At 33.6% G+C, this 21,518-nt stretch overlaps 1 protein-coding gene across 6 annotated transcripts; it reads right to left on the minus strand.

Moving 5' to 3' along the window:
• Nucleotides 1-10,009: 10,009 nt before the first annotated feature.
• LOC108319982 (superoxide dismutase [Fe] 3, chloroplastic) lies at nt 10,010-20,019 on the minus strand. 6 transcript variants are annotated; one of them, XM_017551320.2, is made up of 9 exons: nt 19,883-20,019; nt 18,382-18,491; nt 17,514-17,591; nt 12,830-13,021; nt 11,144-11,315; nt 10,814-10,887; nt 10,707-10,733; nt 10,565-10,588; nt 10,010-10,487 (listed from the first exon to the last, which is right to left on the minus strand). In XM_017551320.2, exons 2-9 carry the CDS (start codon nt 18,475-18,477, stop codon nt 10,362-10,364), a joined length of 789 nt encoding a protein of 262 aa, XP_017406809.1. In that variant the 5' UTR covers nt 18,478-18,491; nt 19,883-20,019; the 3' UTR covers nt 10,010-10,361. The 6 variants fall into 6 exon arrangements, with proteins under 6 accessions (XP_017406809.1, XP_017406806.1, XP_017406808.1 ...); XM_017551317.2 differs by having other exon boundaries at nt 17,514-17,594; XM_017551319.2 differs by lacking the exon at nt 19,883-20,019 and adding an exon at nt 19,574-19,874 and having other exon boundaries at nt 17,514-17,594.
• Between the last annotated feature and the right edge of the window lie 1,499 nt (nt 20,020-21,518).

Here is a 21,518-nt window from a genome sequence, read left to right on the forward strand (position 1 = left end):
TATCTAATGAACATGGTTATCAGTGAATTTCATTTCGTATTATTTTATTTCATTTCTTATTTGTTGTGATGATTGGGTATTGCATTTTTGTATTGGGATATGAATATTTTGTTCTTGGAGTAACAATTGTTATTTGTTATGTATTGTTTGTTGTGGTTTCCTATTTCACCTTGAAATTTGTACAAGTTGTAGTCTTCCATTTGGGTGTTTTAGTGGTAGAGACCGTAATTTATCTCCTATTTGGGTGTTTTGGTGGTAAGGACTGTAATTTGTTTATTATTTTGTAGGTATAATTTACACATGTAGAAATCTATTAGATAAAATGATCGAGGAGCGTTTTGAAGTACACCATAGTGAACACTTTGTAAGTGATGATGATGGAAGTTGCTTTGAGGAGACTCCTTCAACATAAGATGATCTCCATGATGAGTTGATGAAGCTTCTTCAAAGAAGTGGACTCCATGATGATCAATGAAAGTAGCGGAAGCAAATATAGATGAAGAGATGAAGATCTTGGTGTTGTATGGTCTTGGTAGATGTCCTTCTAGGAGAATAGGCCAACCATGAAGGGGAAGGTATGAAGAAGTCTATAAGAAGACAATTTCATAAGGTAAGAATTCAAGAAGAGAAGTCTTGCAATTTTGGCAAAAAGAATTTACATTTAATCAAGTTCTAAGGATTACAAAAGGGTGTCTCTTCTTTTATGGGTGAAGGTGAAGGCTAGAGTACATGAAATATTTAGGAGTCTTTCCATCATTTAATGAGGAGCCTAAGCATTAAATGAGGAGCCTAAACATTAAATGTGATGAGCCTTATGCTTTGTAACTAACTTAGTCAAAGCATTTAATGCAAAGGCTCCGTGCAACTAACTCCTTCAAAACCCCTCACTTTTAACTCATTTTAGGTGTTACCTTCTCACTAAGGACCTAATGGTGCACTAGCTCTCTTTTAAAGCCACCAAGCCTTCTAAACAAAGTGTCATGGCCAAATACAAGGCCTAAAAATGAGTTATATTACATATTTACAAAAAGTGTTTTAAGATAAAGAAGAAGACTAAAATGTGATCTCCACAATAGTAGAATTCTTGAAGTTCCATCTTTCTCTTTTATCTTCTTTGACCATAGCTCTTTATAAGAGGTCTAATGTCTTCTAAGACTTGAGGGAAAACAAGAAAAAGCTTGAAAGTCCTTCTTCTTCTTCAAATCTCTTAGCCTTAGTTTAGTTGATGCTCCCTTCATGGATTTCAATTTGGTTCCTAAAACGGATTCTATCATACCCTCCCTCTTGAAAACGATTTGTCCTCACATTAGAAAGATATTTGAGGAAGCACAACTTTGATTTAATGACATCCTCCTGGATAAAAAATGTACCTACAACAAATAGCAAATAAGAGTCTTATTAAAAGAATATACCTAAACAAAAGAACAAAGAAAGAAGGCCTTTTTGTTTTTGGAAAAGGTTTTCTGAAGAAGATTGTTGACCTTTATTTCAAAAAGTTGTTGTAGTGATAAAAACATATATAAAAGAAATAAGGCCTTTTATTTTTTAAAAGATTTTCTTTAGGAAAATTTATTTTTTCTACATACTCAAACTTTTTCTTCACTACGTGAAGAATGACAATTATCCAAGCTTCTAGTGTGTTGATCTTTTAAAAGCAATGTTCTTTTAGGAGGATATTCAAAAGAAATGTTCCCTCTCTCAAAACACTTGACACATTGGACATCTCTTGTTCGAGTTTTACATTTTTCTTCAAAAGTTATAAGACTTAATTTACAAAAATCTTTTTGTTCACCTTGAGTTATTTGTAAATTATGAGGTAACAACAACTTAAAGAGTAATTTTTCAAAGGTTATCAAGGAGTTAAATATAATGGGGAGTGAAAATGGAGGCAAAAGACTTTCAAAAGTAAATGTTGAAACCAAGAAATGAAAATCATTAATGAAATGATAAGAGTTCAAAGTTTGGAAAACTCTCTGTTGAGATTGTTGAAAGGGGAGCACTGGTTTAGCTGAACCTACAATCTCAGAGCTTCTGGTTTTTTATGATGACAACACATAATTAATAACACATGTGTTTATGTGTTACATGCTCATTACTTTCATGATTATGATTATATGAGAACATGTTTGTGTTGTGTTGATCATTGCAATTCACTATGTTATATATGTGAGATTTAATTTGTGATTGCATGAAAATTGTTTTGGAAAAGAAAAACCACATGCATTTTAGTTTAACTTAAATTGTGTAGCAAAACAGCAGTTTTAAGTCGACTTCATTATGAAGTAAGTCGATTAAAACTCGTGGCTTTGCACAAACTTTTTCAAAGTGTGTTGTGAGAATTTTTTTCAAAATTATGTTTTTAACTGTTACAAAGTCGACTATGTGCGCAAGCCATTCGACTAAGTTTGTTATGTTTTGAAATTCTGTTAATGCTTGTCTTAAAGTGTCTAACGACTATATTTTTAAATATGTTTGACCAAGCATTAATTGTGAAACAAGTGCATTAATTGCATAATCAATTAATTGCTATGACTGCTACTAACTGTTATAATTGTCATGAATGTATTCGACTTCATTAGTGGCAAAGTCGACTGAAGAGCGTCGAAATTGTGAAAAACTATATATTAACGCAAATTTGAATTCTATAAGGAGTTTTGAGAATCTAACGAATTGTGTGATAATTTTCAGATTAGTGTTGTCTTACAGATTTGGGAAAAGCTCCAAGAACTCTTAAAGAAGACCGTGGTGTTCATCTTTGGAGATAACTTGAAGAGCAAGGATTGTGTGCTTTTATTGTCTGATCAAATTTGCATTGAAGGTGTCTGTTTTGGTGATCAGGAATTCAATCTTGTGAAGATTGATGTTGTTACCCTGTTGTGACTACAGGAAGAGGACGTGATGCGTTCTGGACTTTGAGGGGTCTCAAAGGGTTGAAGACAGTAGGAGAAGGGACATCTTGTTGCTGGTCTTTGTGTGTTGTATGCCTATATTTTGATTAGAAGGTTAGAGAGGTGTTTTATATTTTTGACGTGGAGGTCTCTATAAAAGCCTTGTTGTAAAAACCTTTATCATTATAGTGCATTTGCTTCCTGGTGAGGAAGGACACTAGATGTAGGCTTGACCGAACCAGTATAAAAAGTAGTGTTTGATTTTTCTATCCCTACACTTTTACTTAATCGACTCTGTACTGCGTTTAATCAACTTTATTTCCACTGCACTTAAAAATCTTATTCTTTGTGTTTAAGGAAAGTTTTTAAAGTCATCTACTTTGCGAAAAAGATTTAAAGAAAACATTGTTTTTGTATTTCACCAATTCACCCCCCCCCCTCCCCCCTCTTGGTGTTGAAAGTTAAGTCATTCTATTTTAACACTCTCTTTAGAACTCTTGACTGAATTATGATTGGGGGAGTGAGATGTGCCTTGAGTAATACTTCTTTTTTGAGTAGAAGTTCTTCTTTGAGTAGGATTTCTTCCTTCGCCTTTTCTCTCCTCTCAATCTCTTTTTTCTCTTTCTTATGTTTTCCCCCCTTTCTTTTCTCTCATTTTCTTATTTCTCTTTCTTTTCTCTCTCCTCCCTTTCTCTTCTCTTATTTTCTTCTTTCTCTTTCTTTTCTCTCTCCTCCCTTTTTCTTCTAGCTTCCTTTTCTCTAACTCTTTTCTCTAGTTGTATTTATTCTTCTTTCTTTCTTTCAATTTCTCTTCTTTCCTTATCCTTCAAAAGCTTCTCACGTTTCTCTTCAAACTCCTTCTCTTTAAGAAATAACTCTTTTTCACCTCTAATAGATTCTATATTTTTCTCCATGAGTTCTCTCCTTTCATGTTTAAGCTCTTGATTTCTCTTGAAAGAAGGTGGAACATATTTTCTTCTTATGCAAGCTCTTAGATCATTCCAATCTCTAATTGGTGATTTGATACCATTTTGAACATCATTTTTCCTTTGATACCACCGCTCATATGCATGCCTCACAAATCTAGAAGAACACAACCAAACAGTGTGAAACTAACTACACTTAATAATGAATGGCTGAAGTTTTTCAAACTTTTCTTCCCAAGCTAAGTATGACATCAAATTAACTTCTCTACCAAAGTGTAGAATGTCATTCTTAGCTCTTAAATGCAAATGATTTTCACTATACCTATCATAGAAACGATCATGATCCCAAAAACCATCACGCAAACTAAAATGGTAGAAGTTTTTATTTTTGTGACTATTTTGAAGCTCCTTCTACTATGAGAGGTGGATGTTTCTAGTGTACTTGCTTCTATTGGATGACTTAGCTTGTTGTTTTTCTCTCCTTTTTTCCATAATAAACTTAGTAAACATACTCTCTAACTTGCTTACTTTTTGTGTAAGTTCATACCTAAGATGTAAGTCCTTTTTACTACCTCTTATACTACTATGAACACTTGAATAAGAATGATCACTCATGTTGTAAAGTTTAAAATATTTTCACAAAGGTTTCCAAAACACTTTACAACTATGAGTGAGAAAGGTTTTCACAATTAAACTTTTTGTTTTTGATGGATGATTTCAAAAGAGAACAATAGAGTAGAGATCTTTCAAGTATCTCCCAAGAAAGAAAGGTGAGTCACAATGGACAAGCTTAGAAACCAAGTCTTTCCTAGGCAGAGTGTCCTTGAGTTGCCTTACCTAAGCTTCTAAGAAGAAATCTTCCAAAACTTTTTTAAATGCAAATGCAAAGAATGCTCCTAAAACCAAAGAAAGGTTTATCTAAAATGCTTTCAACCAACCTAAGTACCAAGGAGACTTAAAAGATAAACAAGACAATGTATAAAAGGAAAACGGAAGGAATTGAATACTATGTAAACAAGTAAACTAACGACCCTATGTGAAAATACAAATGACACTTAAGAGCCACTTGACACACCTTCACTTCTACGAGTGGAAACTAAACTATTACACAATTTTATAAATGGAGATGGGATTGTACCAAAGACATTTTCCCAAGACACCAAGCAAATAACCAAATGAAACTAAAAAATTATAACAACACAGAGGTTTCGTGATACAAAACAACAAATAAAAATGCAAAAAAAACTCATATATTCTTAGTTTCTTCAAGTGTTTATCCTCTCTTTATGTTCACTCCAAATCCATGTAAGAACTCCTTCTTCCCAAGTCCAAAGAAATGCTTCTATTAGCCTTCTTTCAAGCCTTCAAGATGCTACCTTCAAAGTTAGTTAAACTCCCAAAAGAAAGCTCCAGAAAAATCTGATTTCAAGCACCAAAGTGTCCAAAGAATGAAAGCAACAAAAACACAATTTGAAAACTCCAAATCCATGTAAGAACTCCTTCTTCCCAAGTCCAAAGAAATGCTTCTATTAGCCTTCTTTCAAGCCTTCAAGATGCTACCTTCAAAGTTAGTTAAACTCCCAAAAGAAAGCTCCAGAAAAATCTGATTTCAAGCACCAAAGTGTCCAAAGAATGAAAGCAACAAAAACACAATTTGAAAGCTAAACTCAAATGGAGTAAGATGAGATAACACTTTAAAGAAAGCCAAGAATGATAAGAAAAAAATTAAGGGTATCAATTAGGTAAGTACTCAAAAGGAATCCCTAAGGAAAAGTTCTAGAATAGATGAATAAAACCTAAATAAAACTAAGAATATAAGACCAACTAGATTAGCCAAGGCAAAACACTTGCTGGAAAAATGCAAACAACACTTAAAATCAAGTTCAAAATTGAGTTTCTTGTTGTTGTTGTGTCCTTTTCTTTTGGCAATTTTTCCCCCTTCTTTAGTCCCTTTTCTTTTCTTATTTTCTTTTGTTTTTGATTGAGGGATAATCTTTTCACAAATCATATTAAAAAACAAGACTAATTCAAGTGATGTATGCAGGAAATCCAAAGGAATCAAATGATCTTTCGACAACTAAAAAAATGAGTTAATGGAAACGTAATACTAAGAACTTGTTTACGAACTAATAACAAGTATGAATACACTTATAAAACGCAAAGAAAACCCAGAAAAACCCAAAACATCAAAATCCAAAATTTCACGCTGGAATTGGATAACTCTGACCTTTGCTCAATGTTTTACCCATATCTTTTTCTACAAAGCTCTAAATGAGATGGTTCTTTTTTCCTAGGAAATAGACTCAAAGTGCTTTCCATAACATAAAAAACGTAGCATTTGGACCTCTAGTCTAGTTGTAGTTGATTTTTGAAAATTGAAGTTCAGACAACTCTTTACACTGTATTTCAGAAAATGGGTAGGCTTCAAGTTTTCAATGTTTTCAATTTTTCTTTCAAGTTCAACAAAGATCTGATGACATATATCGATATACAAGACTTATGATAAAACAATAGGATCGTAAAAGTAGAGAAAATAACTCAAAAGATGACCCAAAACCATAAACTCTGCATACATACAAATAGAAAAATGGAAATCCTAGGCACACAACATGGATGATTCAAGAAGAAAATTTAATTTGAAGCAATATTTCAAGACATACAACACAGACTCATGACTCAAACAACATATTTGACATGTTGGCAAAAATGAAACAATAAGGAATTCACAAGAACATAAATGGGTAAGAACTTCTAAACACTTATCTCTTGAAGACTTCCAAGATAGTGACCATAGCTCTTGATAAAAAATGATGGAGGTTGCTTTGAGGAGGCTCCTTCAACATAAGATGATCTCCATGATGAGTTGATGAAACTTCTTCAAAAAGGTGGACTCCATGATGATCAATGAAAGTAGCGGAAGCAAATATAGATGAAGAGATGAAGATCTTGGTGTTATATGCTCTGCTTGATAATACAGAGTTGATGAGAAAGTCATTCAAAACTTGATATGAGAATTTTCCCTTTCCAAATATAAATTTAGGCAAAATGTAAACTTAAATGAGTGCGGACTTATGCAAGTATATATTGTATGTTAATCGAGACATTTATTCCTACACTCGTTTTTTTCTTCCTACATTGTAACACCCCTGACGGAGTGTCACTTGTTAATTAATAAAATCCAAAATTTATGCCAAAATTTTCTCATTTAAATAACATCGTGGAAACAAACCTTCAAAAGTTTAAACGTCTCACAACATAATGTTCAAACCTTACAAATATCAAATCCATTATTCAAAAACATAAAATAACTTCAAAACATGATAAATTCCCCGCAACTAATTCTCATATCTCTCGTCGTGCTACTCCAGTCTTGCCTTATCTGCAACACCATCTATCTACTCTCGTACAAGTACGATCATTGCAGGTGGAACCACAACCACAAAAGGAAGGATGAGTAACTAAGAACATAACATAACATACAATTCAGTGTAATATCATTAAAACACAGACCATACTAGTCGTTATATCACATTATATTTTAACACTCAACTCATAACTCCGACATCACATTACATCTCAATACACAACTCAACACCGACATCACATTACATCTCAATACACAACTCAAACTATCATAGTCATATACATCACAACACATCTCAGTGTTCAACTCATAACACGAATCATACATACAAACTTATGTTGTTTCTTTGAATTTTGTCGTATCAAACCTGTTTCGCAAAATAGGGTGATTTGAGCCGTCTTCTATCGCAACTTCAGACCTATCTTCGCGACTCTCAAGGACTAACGAGTAAAAAATCCGACACTACGCGCTCCAGTGAACTATACTCAACACGAACTGAAGTCATTGAGCGAGACATCCAACCCTCTCAAGTTCTCGCACACGAAGTAGGGTGACACTCGAATCTCTGTCTCCGTAGAGACCCAACACACCATCGTATTACAATAAGAACATCATCCGTTCAACAAAATTCCAAGAAAATAACATTTGCTCCCAGAACAACACCATCACAACCATACATATTTCACGTAACATGTATAAGCAAACTAAATTATTATCCAACAATTAATTAAAATTTACAAATAATTAAATAAATTAATTTTCACAATTAAATCATTTAATAATTTTTTAGTGACACATCTGGTGAAATTATTAATTTCACAACTAGTCCACTAGAACAAATATTTCTAATGTACCCCATTTCTACTAAATTCACAACACATAATAACACACCCTTTTTACTGTACCATTTTTATCTTAAATATCCTTTCTTTTTATATTTTACCCACACAAATGGATCCCATTAGTCCTTTTAGAATTGAAACAAAACTCATTTTTTCTCACCAAGTGGACCTCACATGACACATTTATTTCTCACCAAAAACTCTCTTCTCTGTATCTTTTTTCTTTGGTTTTTACGTAACTACTCTTCCCTTTCTCTCTTCCTCTTTTGTTCTCTCATTCTATTACACAAAGTTCACTTTTCCTACATCTTTTCTCAAAACCCGTGGACCCCACTCCCATTCTATTACTTTTACTCACTTTTCTAAGTTAAGATGACTAATCTCTCTCCCATGCACCATTTCTTTTTAGGCTTAATACCCTATTTTGTCTCTAGTTTCGTTCGCAAATGTCAAATTAGTCCATCCTTTAAAAAATGTGTCAATTACGTGCTCACTTAATAAAATTTGCATCAATGAAATCCCTTCCGTTAAATCCGTACAAACGACGTTAATTATTTTTGCATCAAGATAATTAACGCCGTTTGTACGGATTTAACGGAAGGGATTTAATTGATGCAAATTTTATTAAGTGAGTACGTAATTGACACATTTTTTAAAAGATGGACTAATTTAACATTTTCGAGCAAAACTAGAAACAAAATAGGGTATTAAGCCTTCTTTTTAAGTAACACAACCCGTTCTCACACCACCCATTTTCTCTTCTCTCTCCTTCATTTAACTCACGGTTCTACACCTATTTACTCATGCTACTTTATTTTACTTTTTCTCTTCACAAACTCCACCACAATTTACGTACACACCATGCATACCCCTTCTCCATCTCCTTCTTTTCCTTTGACTTTTCAATACCTTACTCCCACTTTCTCACATCATGGTCCCACCACACCATTTATTATTTAATATCACAAAATAAAATCATTAAAATAAAATACCATTTTATTTATATAAGTTTTATATACACCACCCATAAATTTTATATTCCTTTTTTACCCTTCATTAAAAAATTATTAGAAACTCTAAAACCTTAATTTTACATCCCTTTCTTTCTTGTCTCCTGATTCCCTTTTCTAATGCCCCTGTACCATCAAATTAAACATTCCAAAACATTTATGTATGTATACGTTTTGGATTGAATAATTTAGAATATACTTTTGATTTGATGAAACATTTCAGATTATATATTTCGTAAAACACATTTTTTAAATGTACAATCCAAAATCTCTCACCAAATCTAGAAGTATATTCCAGAAAAATGCAATTTGATATATTCTTTGTGACTTGTGAGTGTGATTTCACATGTTTCATGCAAGAAAAAAAATATAGGGTGCATAAAGCAATTTCTCATGCAAAAGTATGGTAAAAAAAGCTTATCTAAAAGGGCTTTGAGTTTATTTATATCATAGTCCTTGTACTCCCACAATTTCTTCGTGCACCCCCTCAAACATTCAAAACGATCATTTTATCTTTTGAAAAGTAACTTCGGAATTATATAATTCAGAAAATTTTCAGAATAAGCTTTTCAAAATAATATTCTGGAACAAAATTTTCAAAACAGAATTTTCGAAAAGAAATTTTCAGAATGTGATTTTTGGAAAATAATTTTCGGAATGTGTAAAATGTGTTCTGGAATAGGATTTAAAAAAAATGTTTCCAAAATTAAAATAATGCCTTCCAGAATATCCATACATGAAATGTCTTCTGAAAAGAGCATTCTGAAACCCATTAAATACGTTCTGGAAAAAACTTCTCGAAACGAGTTTGTTTTTCTGTATTTTCTCTCTTCTTCCTCTGCAACATTCTTCCTCTCTTCTTCGAAGACGGTAACGGCGGTGAAAGCAGCGGCAGGGTGGTGTGGTGCAATGATGAATGGTGTGAGCTTTTTTCTAGTATTGTGGGATGCAAGAATCAATTACCATATCAAGTAATATTACTGCATATTGTGGTGCTTTGTTTCAAAATTTAACAGTTTCTTGCCACATTGGTTATAGCATTCATAGTTTCATACAATAAGACTATAATCAGTCCAAGATCATGGTTGTTTTTCTCTATTGTTATACATTGAAATACTTGCCTGCTATTCACTAGATCTCCCCCAATGTCAAGTTGTCCTGAATCCTAAACACTGCAAAATTTGACAACCAGAGAGAAGCACACGGGGCACTATAAAATTTGTAAATGATGATTGAAGCAAACTCATTCCTTCCCCAACTCCACCTAGGTTGCCATATGGTCGTAGCTACTACCACTATAATCATTAAGCATTTCAGGCATTTCAGTATTTTCATGCAATAGGAATTTTTGGTTCTCCCAAGTTTACAAAAGCCTCTGCAAAAGTCAATCGGGCTGCAGCAGCTTCCCAAGATACAAGGTGGTTCAAAAATACATCCACATACTTTGCTCTATCATTCTGTTCAAAAGTCGCAATGAATGTTAAGTTAATACCTTTATGGAAAATGTCCAATGATTTATGATGGTTAAACATACCCTGTAATCCAAATAGTATGCATGCTGCAGCAACGACAAAAAAGTCAGTTAGTGATGACTATATAAAGGTTTTCATTAAGTAATTTGCATGTGTAGTTTGAGTTGTTCGAGTAAGAGGAAGAGAGAGAAAGAGAGGGCATACCTCCCACAAATCCAAATTGATAAGTGGCTGCATGAGAAAAGATTATTATATTCAATTACAATATTAAATGAAATAAATTTTATGGAGGAAAATGGAAATTAACTTACTATGTCATTCCACACAATTGGGCAAATGGCATTTGAAGTTTTGACTATCTCCAGTCTTTTCTCTTCTCTCTTCACTAAAACAACCGATGAATATTAGCATCAATCACCAACCGATGAATATTAGCATCAATCACCAGCATTGTTGGAGCAATATATCAAATTAGAATTTAACAACCACTCGAGATAAAACATAATAGAGGCTCTTATTGCAAGGAAAATCCAAGGATTTTTGGCATATTAAGAAGATAATATGGAATTTGAGAAGCTAAAACATTATTTTATAAGGATTGGAAGACCGCAGATAGGGAGGTCAATATGGAATGAACTTACAAACTAGCCAAACCCAACCAGAGCCAAATAATGTGAGGGAAGCTTCTACAAACTTCTCTCTAAAATTCATAAATGATCCAAAATCCTTTTCAATCTGTTGAAGGAAACCTAGTTTGGGCATATCACCCCCTCCTGGTTGCATGGATTCCCAAAAGAAATCATGGTTCCAAACCTGTGTGGAAAGGGCAGAGTTAATTACAGACAGCATTTAAATATAAAAGCACCTAGAAACCACAATTGTAATTTAATCAATATTACAGATGACTAGACAAGATTAGCTTCATCACAAGATAGGACAGACTGCTCTCAATATCATGCCAACTATAGAAAATTCAAACAACCAAGTAAAGTTGAGATAAATATTTGAAGAAATAAAAACTACAATCTAGAGAAGGAAAAATGATTTCATAAAGACAAATACAAATGGAAATGATACAGGAACCAACGGAACAAAGATTATTAATTTGTTTCATTCCCAGTTACATTTGTTTGGTTTCAAACTTAGATTGTTATATTAGTACTTTTATGGGGATACAAACTTGATATCTCTATTGCAGAGAGAGATATAGGGACAAACTTCCTATTTTACAGAATAGAACATTCACACACACTCAGTACTTCTTCATGGGACTGCACCTCCCAAGACCCAAGGCATATTCTCTTGCAAATGATAAGATATCCCTCCCTCTTCACCTCTCTTCTTATTTACGGGCAACATGCTTTAATGAAACTATCTTACAAAACTAACTAAAAGTATAATTAACAAATAGATAACTGATGCATCTGTTGTGAATGAGGACTGAGTACTAACGGCATTGCCTAACATAACTTAGTATTTTTACACTTTGTAGACAACTTTTAGAGCCCTAAAGTTTTAATAGATAAAAAAATAAGCAAAAAAAATAGATATGTAAGTAGAAAAGTGGAGAGAACTCCAAAATTCACATTCTCAACAAATGCGTGAAAAATTCATTTTTCTCTAGGCTGAAATTAAAGGAACTATGTTAATTGGGTACCTGCCCTAAAAGTCATTTATGTTTTCTTAGTATAAATTGTCATGTTCAGTACCTATCCTATAGCAGTAAGCAAGTTACTTGTCAACATATTGACCCCAATCTTAAGTTCAAACCATCCCTGCAACCACAGATATCTTAGTATGTCAGAATAATGAATCCCCCTTACAATATTGAAGCTAAAAGATGAAATTTCAGTTTTTAAAGTGCTATAATATAAATTTCCCTTGGTTTACATATCATGAAGATTATTCACTCTCCCATTGAATACATGTATGTAATCGATTATTATACCGATGCTCTTCATAGATATAATTCATATATAAGAGAAACTTTTTGTGTACTTCTTTGAATAAAAACAACCCAGACTACATTACACTTAATTGAGATTTAACAAAATTAATCTCAACTTCCCTCTTCAATTTTTCTTTTCCAGTCATATATACCATTCATATACAAAGGATAAAAGGGAGTAAGTGTAATTTCTGAAGAAAGATGAGAGGTGAGTGTAAATTTGCAAATCTTGGAGGATGTTTAATATTGTGAACATTGTGTATATTCTAATTTTCCTATATAATATAGAACGGAGCATTTTCAATAGTTTTACGAACAAGCATGCAATTTCAGAATTGATTTATTGTTCAAAGCCTATGAGCAACAATCTAACAAGTACCTCAGCTGCATTGTTGAATTCAGGGAAAGGATTTCCACTGTTGTATGTCACTTTGACTAGTTCATCCATGGTGTAACCATATAGTATATCATCCTTCTCTAGGTGTTTGTTCAACCCTTCTAAAAGACTCCGATGATATTCACCCCAATGCTTGTTAATTGTCTTCTTACTCATATGCGGCTCTAAGGCATCCTAAGAAATATTGAAGCAGCAAAATAAAGTCAGAATTATCAATGTTGACACAAATTGCCTATTAGTGGCTGCCTATGATGCATGAATGTGATGAGTATCAGCTACAACACATATCTAACATAGCAATTTCTCTCATCTTGAAAAATATAGGATTTGTCACATACATTTAAAGTAGGTATATATGCATATATACAATCCACAAAATAAAATAAATGTTATAGTACTTTCTTTTAAGAAATCATATTAAAATTGACAATCATTATTAAATATTACCAAGTTAAACTTATGAAACTCAAATGTATATATACAAATATAACTTATAGTTTCATATAGAGCTGTCAAAACAGATAACCCGACTCGACTAGGCCCGGCTCACTACGGGTTAGTCACTTAGTGAGCCAACCCAACCCAGCTCACTTATTAGCAAGCTGAAAAAATTTGAACTCGGCCCGACCCACCACGGGTTGGTGGGTTAAACGGGTTAGCTCACTGGCTCATTTAATTATAAGTTTTTTTTTAAAATAAAAAGTTTACAATTTTTTTTAATTCATATCTAAATTAACGTCCACTAAAATGATGTTAAACTCCAAAGACAATTAAAAAAAAAGTATCATACAATGCAAGCGTAATCTAAAAACATGTACAAAAGACGATAAATAAGTTTTTAGTATTGATAATTTTTGTATCACTTGTCAATTTATAATATTAGAATCTTAAACATATAAATCTATAATATTTTTCTCTCTAGAAACATCTTCTTTGTCACCATCCACAATATAATAACAAAATGTTAACTAATAATATTGAAACACAAAATAATAAATAATTAAATTAAATTAGGTGGGTTGGTTAGCCAACCCGGCTCACCACGGGTTCAACCCGGCTCACCACGGGTTCAACCCGGTGAGCTGGGTTCTAAATGAGCCGGGTTGAAAACTAGCTCGCATAAAAAAACTTACATTTTTTTCAAACCCAACCTGGCTCAAACCCGTGGTGAGCCGGGTTGGCTCACGGGTTACAACCCATTTTTACAGCACTAGTTTCATATGAACAAGTGGTAAGGGTGAGAATTGCTTCGATCAACATTTGTTATAACAACACTTGTTCTTTAATTAAGTGGTACTCAAGTATCAATTCCTAAAAACGAACTCACGGAAAAATAACAAATTATATATTTTATATATGTTTAATATTTGGAAATATATAAAAATAAAAATGATGACATTTATATATACTAGTGGAATGTTATATATTAGGCTATTTTAAGAAAAAGGGGTTGGGGTGTGGGATCCTTGGTTCGTGCTGTCTTATTTTTCAAGGGTAATAAATAAGCCTTTTATAGGATTAAGGTTTGTTGGAAATCACAAAATAGGAATAATCTCTAATAACGAAAAAGCTACAAATAAGAGCATATAGTTCAAATAAAAGTACACAATAAATTTGATATGCTTTGGCACCTCAAGGCCTATATCCACGAATACTAAATAAAAATAGAGATAAATATGTTTTTGGTCCTGAATTATTAAGTAAAATTGGAAATCGACTCTGGTCGAAACTTTGATACATTTTGGTCTATGTACTTTCAAAAGTATTGGTTTTAGTTCCCATTTTTCAAGGACATTAAAGTTAATCCTATGTGACAAATGATGTTTCATAGATATTGTGTGGTCACACATGTTTGACACATGTTGTTTCCTTTACTTTTTTAAAGGTGTTCCTACCACGTCCAATAGTCTCACATCGCTTAGGAATCAAGACCTAAGGCAGTTTAAATACTCATTGAACCCTCTGAGACGCCTTTTAAGGACAAAACCATAACAGAGTTCCACGTTCTAAAGTGGACAAAACCTCGAATGTATGGTGATTGACCCTAACAAACCATCAGTTTCCTTAAGCCCTCCAGTGGGGATGACTAGTCATTGCCCTTAGACCTCGACTAAGGGCTTATGTTCCTACCACACCTAATAGTCTCACATCGCTTAAGAGTCGAGGTCTAAGGCAGTTTAAATACTCATTCCACCCTTCGAGACGCCTTTTAAGAACAAAATCGTGACAGAGTTCTACGCTTCAAAGCGGACAATACCTCAAATGTATGGTAATTGATCCTAACAATGTACCTCGACAGACTTAGGATCAGAACAAAAGGAAATAAATTTTTAAAACACAATGAAATCAAGCAACAAAGCATAAGAAACATGTAATTCCAAGAATATGTTATAAATTGAGTTTGAGGAGTCCAAGAAACAAGAACACTCACCCTCCATGGAAGACAAAACAAAGAAACAGAAGAAGCACTTAGCAATGGTGGAAAGGCTTTCGAAGCTCCCCCCAAAGCCATTCAACAAACTCTAATCTTCAACAAAATCCACCTCCTCCATCCTCTCACACTTCTCCCAACTTAAAACCTCAACAGAGTTCCAACTCCAACAATCCCAATCCCTTTCCTCTGACCCACCCGACCCCAAAAGTCCATTTCCAAAATATCTTTGAATAAATTTCCGATTTGGAAAAAACTCATCGCCCGAAACTCCTACTTCCTACCCCTCTTACGACATTCGAACCTCCCTCAAAACTGTCTCCGACCTAAGACAATCCCTCCAAAACCTCACCAACCAACTCATCCTCAAAACCAAATTCTCGTTCAAGAATAAACCCACCAAGAAGGACCACAAGGATATCGCCATTCTGCAAGCCAAACAACTTCAAACCATTCATCTTGGGTAACCATCAACAATCACCCAAACCCCTATATACCCAAGATAAGTATTAAGTTGGGGGAGAAAACACTAAAATCAACTATTTATTTTAATAATAGTTTCTTATTTTCCCCTATTTCACATTACTCTATATGAGAGTTTGGTGAATGCCTACTCCAGAAACAACAAGATTTTACTTGAAGGATGACAATAAATTGTAATTTAGGAGTAATATTATATGTACGAAAAAGCAACAGTTATTTACAAGCACTCTTTCAGCTTATATTAAGCCCTCTTTTGATTTTAAGTACTGATCCACTACAGATGTGTATTTAAAACATATCCAAGCGTATCTGTGTCAAATACATCATTGAAAGGAACACATTGGTTGTTGTGCTTAATGTTGAGCATCCGATTTATAAGGGCCACAAAAAAGTACTAGTATTCTCAATAACAATGTCGTATGGGCTATTTAGAACTGTTGTTTATTTGGTGAATGGAAACTTTCTTATTTCCCTAAACTCTTTCCTCTGTAAAAAGGTTGTGTTTCACATTGAGCAAATAAACCAGTACCTTTTTTCGATTTGATCCACAATAGATAACTCAAAATTAATTTGTGTCAAATTATAGAGCCTAAGCAGGGAAGACGGAAACGAGAGTAAGATTTTATTGACATTGGTGGGTAATGACATGATACTAAAGACAAAGCACTAATTCATTTACACTAGTGGCAGTGATAGGCCCATTATGCAAGAACATAGAAGGAAAGGGAGGAGGGGCTGAAGGAATCGGAGAATGGGAAAACGGACCCCAGAAACAATGCTAGTTTGTCTTCAAAATAAAAGAAACACGTCACAGCAGCTGAGGGGAGTAGAAGAGAGAGACGAGGGGCATAACAAAAAGGAAAGCTGGATGGAGATTGGAGGGGAGGATATGAAAATCATGCAGAAAGAGGAGACGGAGGGGTACATTATAGGGGAAGGTAACGGATGAGGGGGAAGTAAGCTGTTTGGCCTGGCTAACTAAACAAACAGGCCTTCCTCAGGAAAAAGGTGTTGCATGGTCTACATTTCCTATTTTCCGTTTCTGTAAGAAGCTGTGCTCCAACCATTACTGAAATCTGGAAAAAATCTGCTAAAAGTGAGAGACATTGAGAAATGTGTTCTTTAGACGTTGATCCTTTTTTTTTTTTTTTGCATTGAGAAAAAGGAATCGATATAATAAATACAAGAAATTTGATATCCTCTAACAATGAATATATGATACAAAAATAAATAAAAAGATTCCTAATAATAGATATAGAATCTAGATATTCTCGATTATATAGGATCCACTACTTATTGCTATAATTATAACAAGATCATACAAGCTACTAATATAAGATCCAATAAGACATACCTCTTTGTCCCAATAAACAAGATGGTTATAATAAAAAGAAATGAGCTAAGAGAAATAAGTTGTCACAATTTATTTCAAAATCGTAATTTAAATTTTAAAGTTCACTGAAGGTTGGATAATTTTATGTTTCTCCAAAAACAAAAAGTTCAAAGTAATGCCATCCCTTTCCTAGTTTTTCTTTTTCTTGATCATTCCAATGGTTGAAGGTCAATGGTAATTATAACTAGCACCTAGATTGAGCACAAGTGAATATAACAATTTAACCTACAGATGCAATTATTTCTCCGATAAGCTTGATGCTGAAATAGATGACTCAACTAATCCAAGCATATAGGACAAAACAGTACACTTATTTCCAAACTAAGACATGGATTCAGACAACTAAGTGAATCACTTACAAGTTCATACGGAGGGGTCTTCAAGCCGTAAAATGAAGTGATTTTTGAGGATCTGGGTGAGCCATCAAACCTCTTTTTCTGCTTAAAATGTTATGATGAAAACAAGTCAGCACAAATAAGAAAAGGAAGTTGCCTTAGCGAATAAATCTCCTCTCAGGAATGATATAAAATCAATTTTAATCTATTAGAGAAGCAGACGATGGCTGATAATGAAACTCATTTAGCTTGCCCAAATACTTTAGAAGTAAACCTTCAATGGTTCTTCATACTTTTCTATGTTAAGGAATGATGATATCCCAATAGTTACACCATGCAGTCATAAACCTTTTATACTAAAAAACATATAGAAACTGACCAAACACATTCTACAGACAATCAAAATTTCAAAGCCTCACTGTTTCCCACATTATGCCTATTAGTCATTTACTTTTTCTGTAGGATTAACATTCATATTTTTTTTTTTTAAAAAGTATTATGAATTTCAATACTGAAAACCCACATAAAAGAAATGGAAACATTGCAAATCTAGGCCTTAATTTTGTAGCCTTATCGGTTTCAATTTGTATGAAATAGAATAATAACTCATACCCTTTTCATGCAAAACATTAGGCTCACTCAATTCATTGATTTATCACGCCTTCCACAAATATTAAATTAATTTCATTGTTTGTATGTAACTTCATTTATCAAAAGTAATCAAAAGACAAACATGACACCAAAAAGTTGACACAGAATTAATCTTAAGTGCAAAGCACGTTCATGTTTAATTATATCCCCAGGAAAGATACCTTGAGAAACTACCATAATTTAAAAGGGGAACTAATCAGTAAGACAAAGAAACAACAAAACATCAGTCCAAGAAAGTTACTCTGTGAAGAAGCTTTGGAATCTTGAACTTTCTTGATAAGTTTGCTGAAACAAGATGAGGGCTAGTAGAGATAGGATTGAAATAACAGGAAGCCATTGCTACTTTATTCCCTAGCATTTAAATCAGAATATCAAGGCATCGGTAAGCTGTGGATTATGTTCCAGAAAACAACAATTATAACCAAATATGTAGATTTAGTATAGCAACAATTTAATTCTCACATTCTAGATGAGAAACAAAGCACTGAAGAACATAAAGTGATCACAGCATTTTCAAAACAAAAATGAGGCCAGCCTCCACCTAGAACGCATGTCTTTCCCACATAGAACAACAAATAGACAAAAAACTCAATTGAACAGAACTTGTCCCAGGGATTCACTTGGCATCAGCTATTAATTATGGATATTAAGTTTCAATGAAACCTAAAAATCTAATAGTCTAATAGTGCATTTTTCCCCTTGTATGTACATAGGAAATAAACACATAATTGCTACTGCAAAAGATTGTTTTGAAGCGGTGTAATTGTTTACTCTTTTCTGTAAACACTCAGCCAGTTAAGCTTCATATAAGGAGGTGTGACTCAGTGCATGAGGGCTGTGATTGCAACTGGAAATAGACTGGGAAATAATATCACTAGATCTCAGAATGTAAAACTGAAAACTGTTGGGATTTCACACAAAACACAACCAAAGCATGTATCAATATCGTACATGATGAAGTATCCCTAAAAGACAAGAACAACAGCACGAAGCTTTGAGATACGGTAGTGAAGCACGGTTAAAAGTGTTGACAAAAACAGAAAGAATAGAGTCTGATACTGTAACCATTTAGACATTTAAACAAGCATTTATCGTGCATGTGAACTTGGTATTTCAATGACAAAAGACAACGATCATTAGATTAAACCACAATATAATGGTGAAACATAGGCCAACCAGTCAAAACACTCTAAAGCGTTCCACCTCTCTTGCAATGCTAAACCATCCATTTTGTCTACGAATGCATCTCATAATACTACCTAAATTTGAACTTCTCTAAGTCTGAGATTGTAATAGTTTACACATTTCAACAAGCAGTTGCCAAGTTTATGAACTTAATATTTCAACAAGACGAAACACCATGTCCATCAGATTAACCCCCAATATAATGGTGAAACATAGGCCAGGAAAACAAAGCACACCAAAGATGCCACCTTTCTTGGAATGCTAAACCACCCATCATGTGTCCCATAATTGTAGCTAAGATTTTAACTAGTGAGTGTGGAGGCTAGGATTCAAAAATGAAATTAATAAAAAAGAGAGACATGACTTAGCCACGAAAAGTTTGAATTATAAAAGCGATTGGTGGCATAAATTTAAAATAGAGAGAGTAGAAGCAACGAAAAACACACGAGCTTATAAAAAAAGCTAAAAAATCATGAAAAACAAAAAAGAAGACAACGTCTTGATGAAAACATTAAACCCAAACATTGGAAATTCAGAGAGAGAAAAGGGGAAGTTACGAGAATTGCTGAGGGTGTTCGTGTTAAGGTTATGCCGACATAAACTGGAAACTAAACCTTCTCAGAATGGTACAGCTGTTGCTTGCTGTTATGGTGAAGTGTAGAAGATAATGTAACATCTACATTTTAACGTCCACTTGTAATTACCATTATTTATTTGATTTAATTAGGCTTTTATTAAGTTACTGATTTATTCACTCAATTTGGTTCAATTTAATTTCTTTATTTATTAAAAATCAATTCCTTAATTTTTAAAAGGATAAAGCAACAATTTAGTAATTAAAAGAATAGATAACATGAATTAGTTATTGAATAAAAAAGTCGAATAATTTATGTTTGGCAAAACTATTTTGTCTATTTTAATAACTAATTTATCACTAAATTGAGAACCATCTTGTTAAGCCATAATATTTCAACATAAATGTTAAGCTATAACATTTCACTCTGCATCGTAGCAGGGGATTTCTCATAGCAAATCATTAGTAGAATAGAAAACTATATGTTAGAAAACGAACCACATCAATATCACAATATCATTTTCTTTGTACATATATAGAAGATGAAGATGATTGAAGTGGAGAAGATCAACATTAAATAAAATCCTACAAATATGTTGATGAAGCTAATTCGCAAAATGAAATTTATGTACTTTCAGATCTTGTTGAATGTTGATTGGTGGAATTAATTCCAAGTGAAAGAGATTGCAATCCAAAATGAATTTTCTACGTCATGGGGTATTAAACATTTTGATAGATCATCTAAGAAGAGTTTTTAGGAGTACACGATTTGACGGAGCAATAAAACGTCTGGTGTTTAGTAATTAGATTTATGTTTGCACTCTAACTAATTTGTAACTCTCGTCATTTTCAAGGGTGGTTTATATGTGTCCCAATTAGACATAGTTGAGATACAATTTGACACATAATCTTGCTAAGTTGTTTCCGGTATAAGGCTAAGTAATATCTAATACCTTTACAATTTCTCATCCAAAGTTGTCCAGGATACTATTATCTCCGTCTTCACTTCAACTGTCCAGGGGTACCTATCAAAGGTTCTCCGATACTTAAGTCAGTAAACAGTTCGTACGGTGTTCAGAACAGTGATATTAAATGCACAGTAAATGTGATCACCTACCTCTTATCTTTGACCAATTTATAGTTTTTTATATGGGCTTGAGATTAGTGAAACTTTAATCTCGATCCAATCTTAGTCCATTACCCCTAATTACCATTTACCTTAATCTTTGCACATAAAGCTTATTTGTCGACTAAGGTCGTCCGACCTTGATAGGGCCGTTTAGTCCTAGCTAGCAACATTTATCCACTGTTTAGGTGTCTGGTCTTCTTGATATGCATTATCTCACAAGTCGTCTGGCCCCTACTGTACACATGCCCCCCAAGCCCTGGAAAACATAGTTGGCGTTGGGGTTTATTGCAAGCAGTATTGTGGTTGATTTGTCATGGTTTGGTCCTGGCCGTTCGACGTGTTTTGAAATTTCATTTGAGCGGGAAAATACGTGTCGTGTATGCGTGCAATCTCCTTCTCGGGCAGTGGTAAGGTCGCTCAATCGGGACTGTTGGATGTGGCCAATTTTAACGGCAGCGATGGATTGGCAGTTTCTAAAATTTTTCTACAA

The sequence above is a fragment of the Vigna angularis genome, chromosome 6, assembly GCF_016808095.1.
Source record: "Vigna angularis cultivar LongXiaoDou No.4 chromosome 6, ASM1680809v1, whole genome shotgun sequence".
NCBI classification, from domain to species: Eukaryota; Viridiplantae; Streptophyta; class Magnoliopsida; order Fabales; family Fabaceae; genus Vigna; species Vigna angularis.

Excerpts from the sequence above, each read along its gene's own strand:
- LOC108319982 (XM_017551317.2), bottom strand. The coding sequence starts at position 18,477 with ATGGCTTCCTGTTATTTCAATCCTATCTCTACTAGCCCTCATCTTGTT. Across the intron at positions 17,595-18,381 it reads TTCCAAAGCTTCTTCACAGA|CAGAAAAAGAGGTTTGATGG; the intron begins GTAACTTTCTTG and ends TAACATTTTAAG. Across the intron at positions 10,488-10,564 it reads CATACTATTTGGATTACAGG|AATGATAGAGCAAAGTATGT; the intron begins GTATGTTTAACC and ends ACTTTTGAACAG.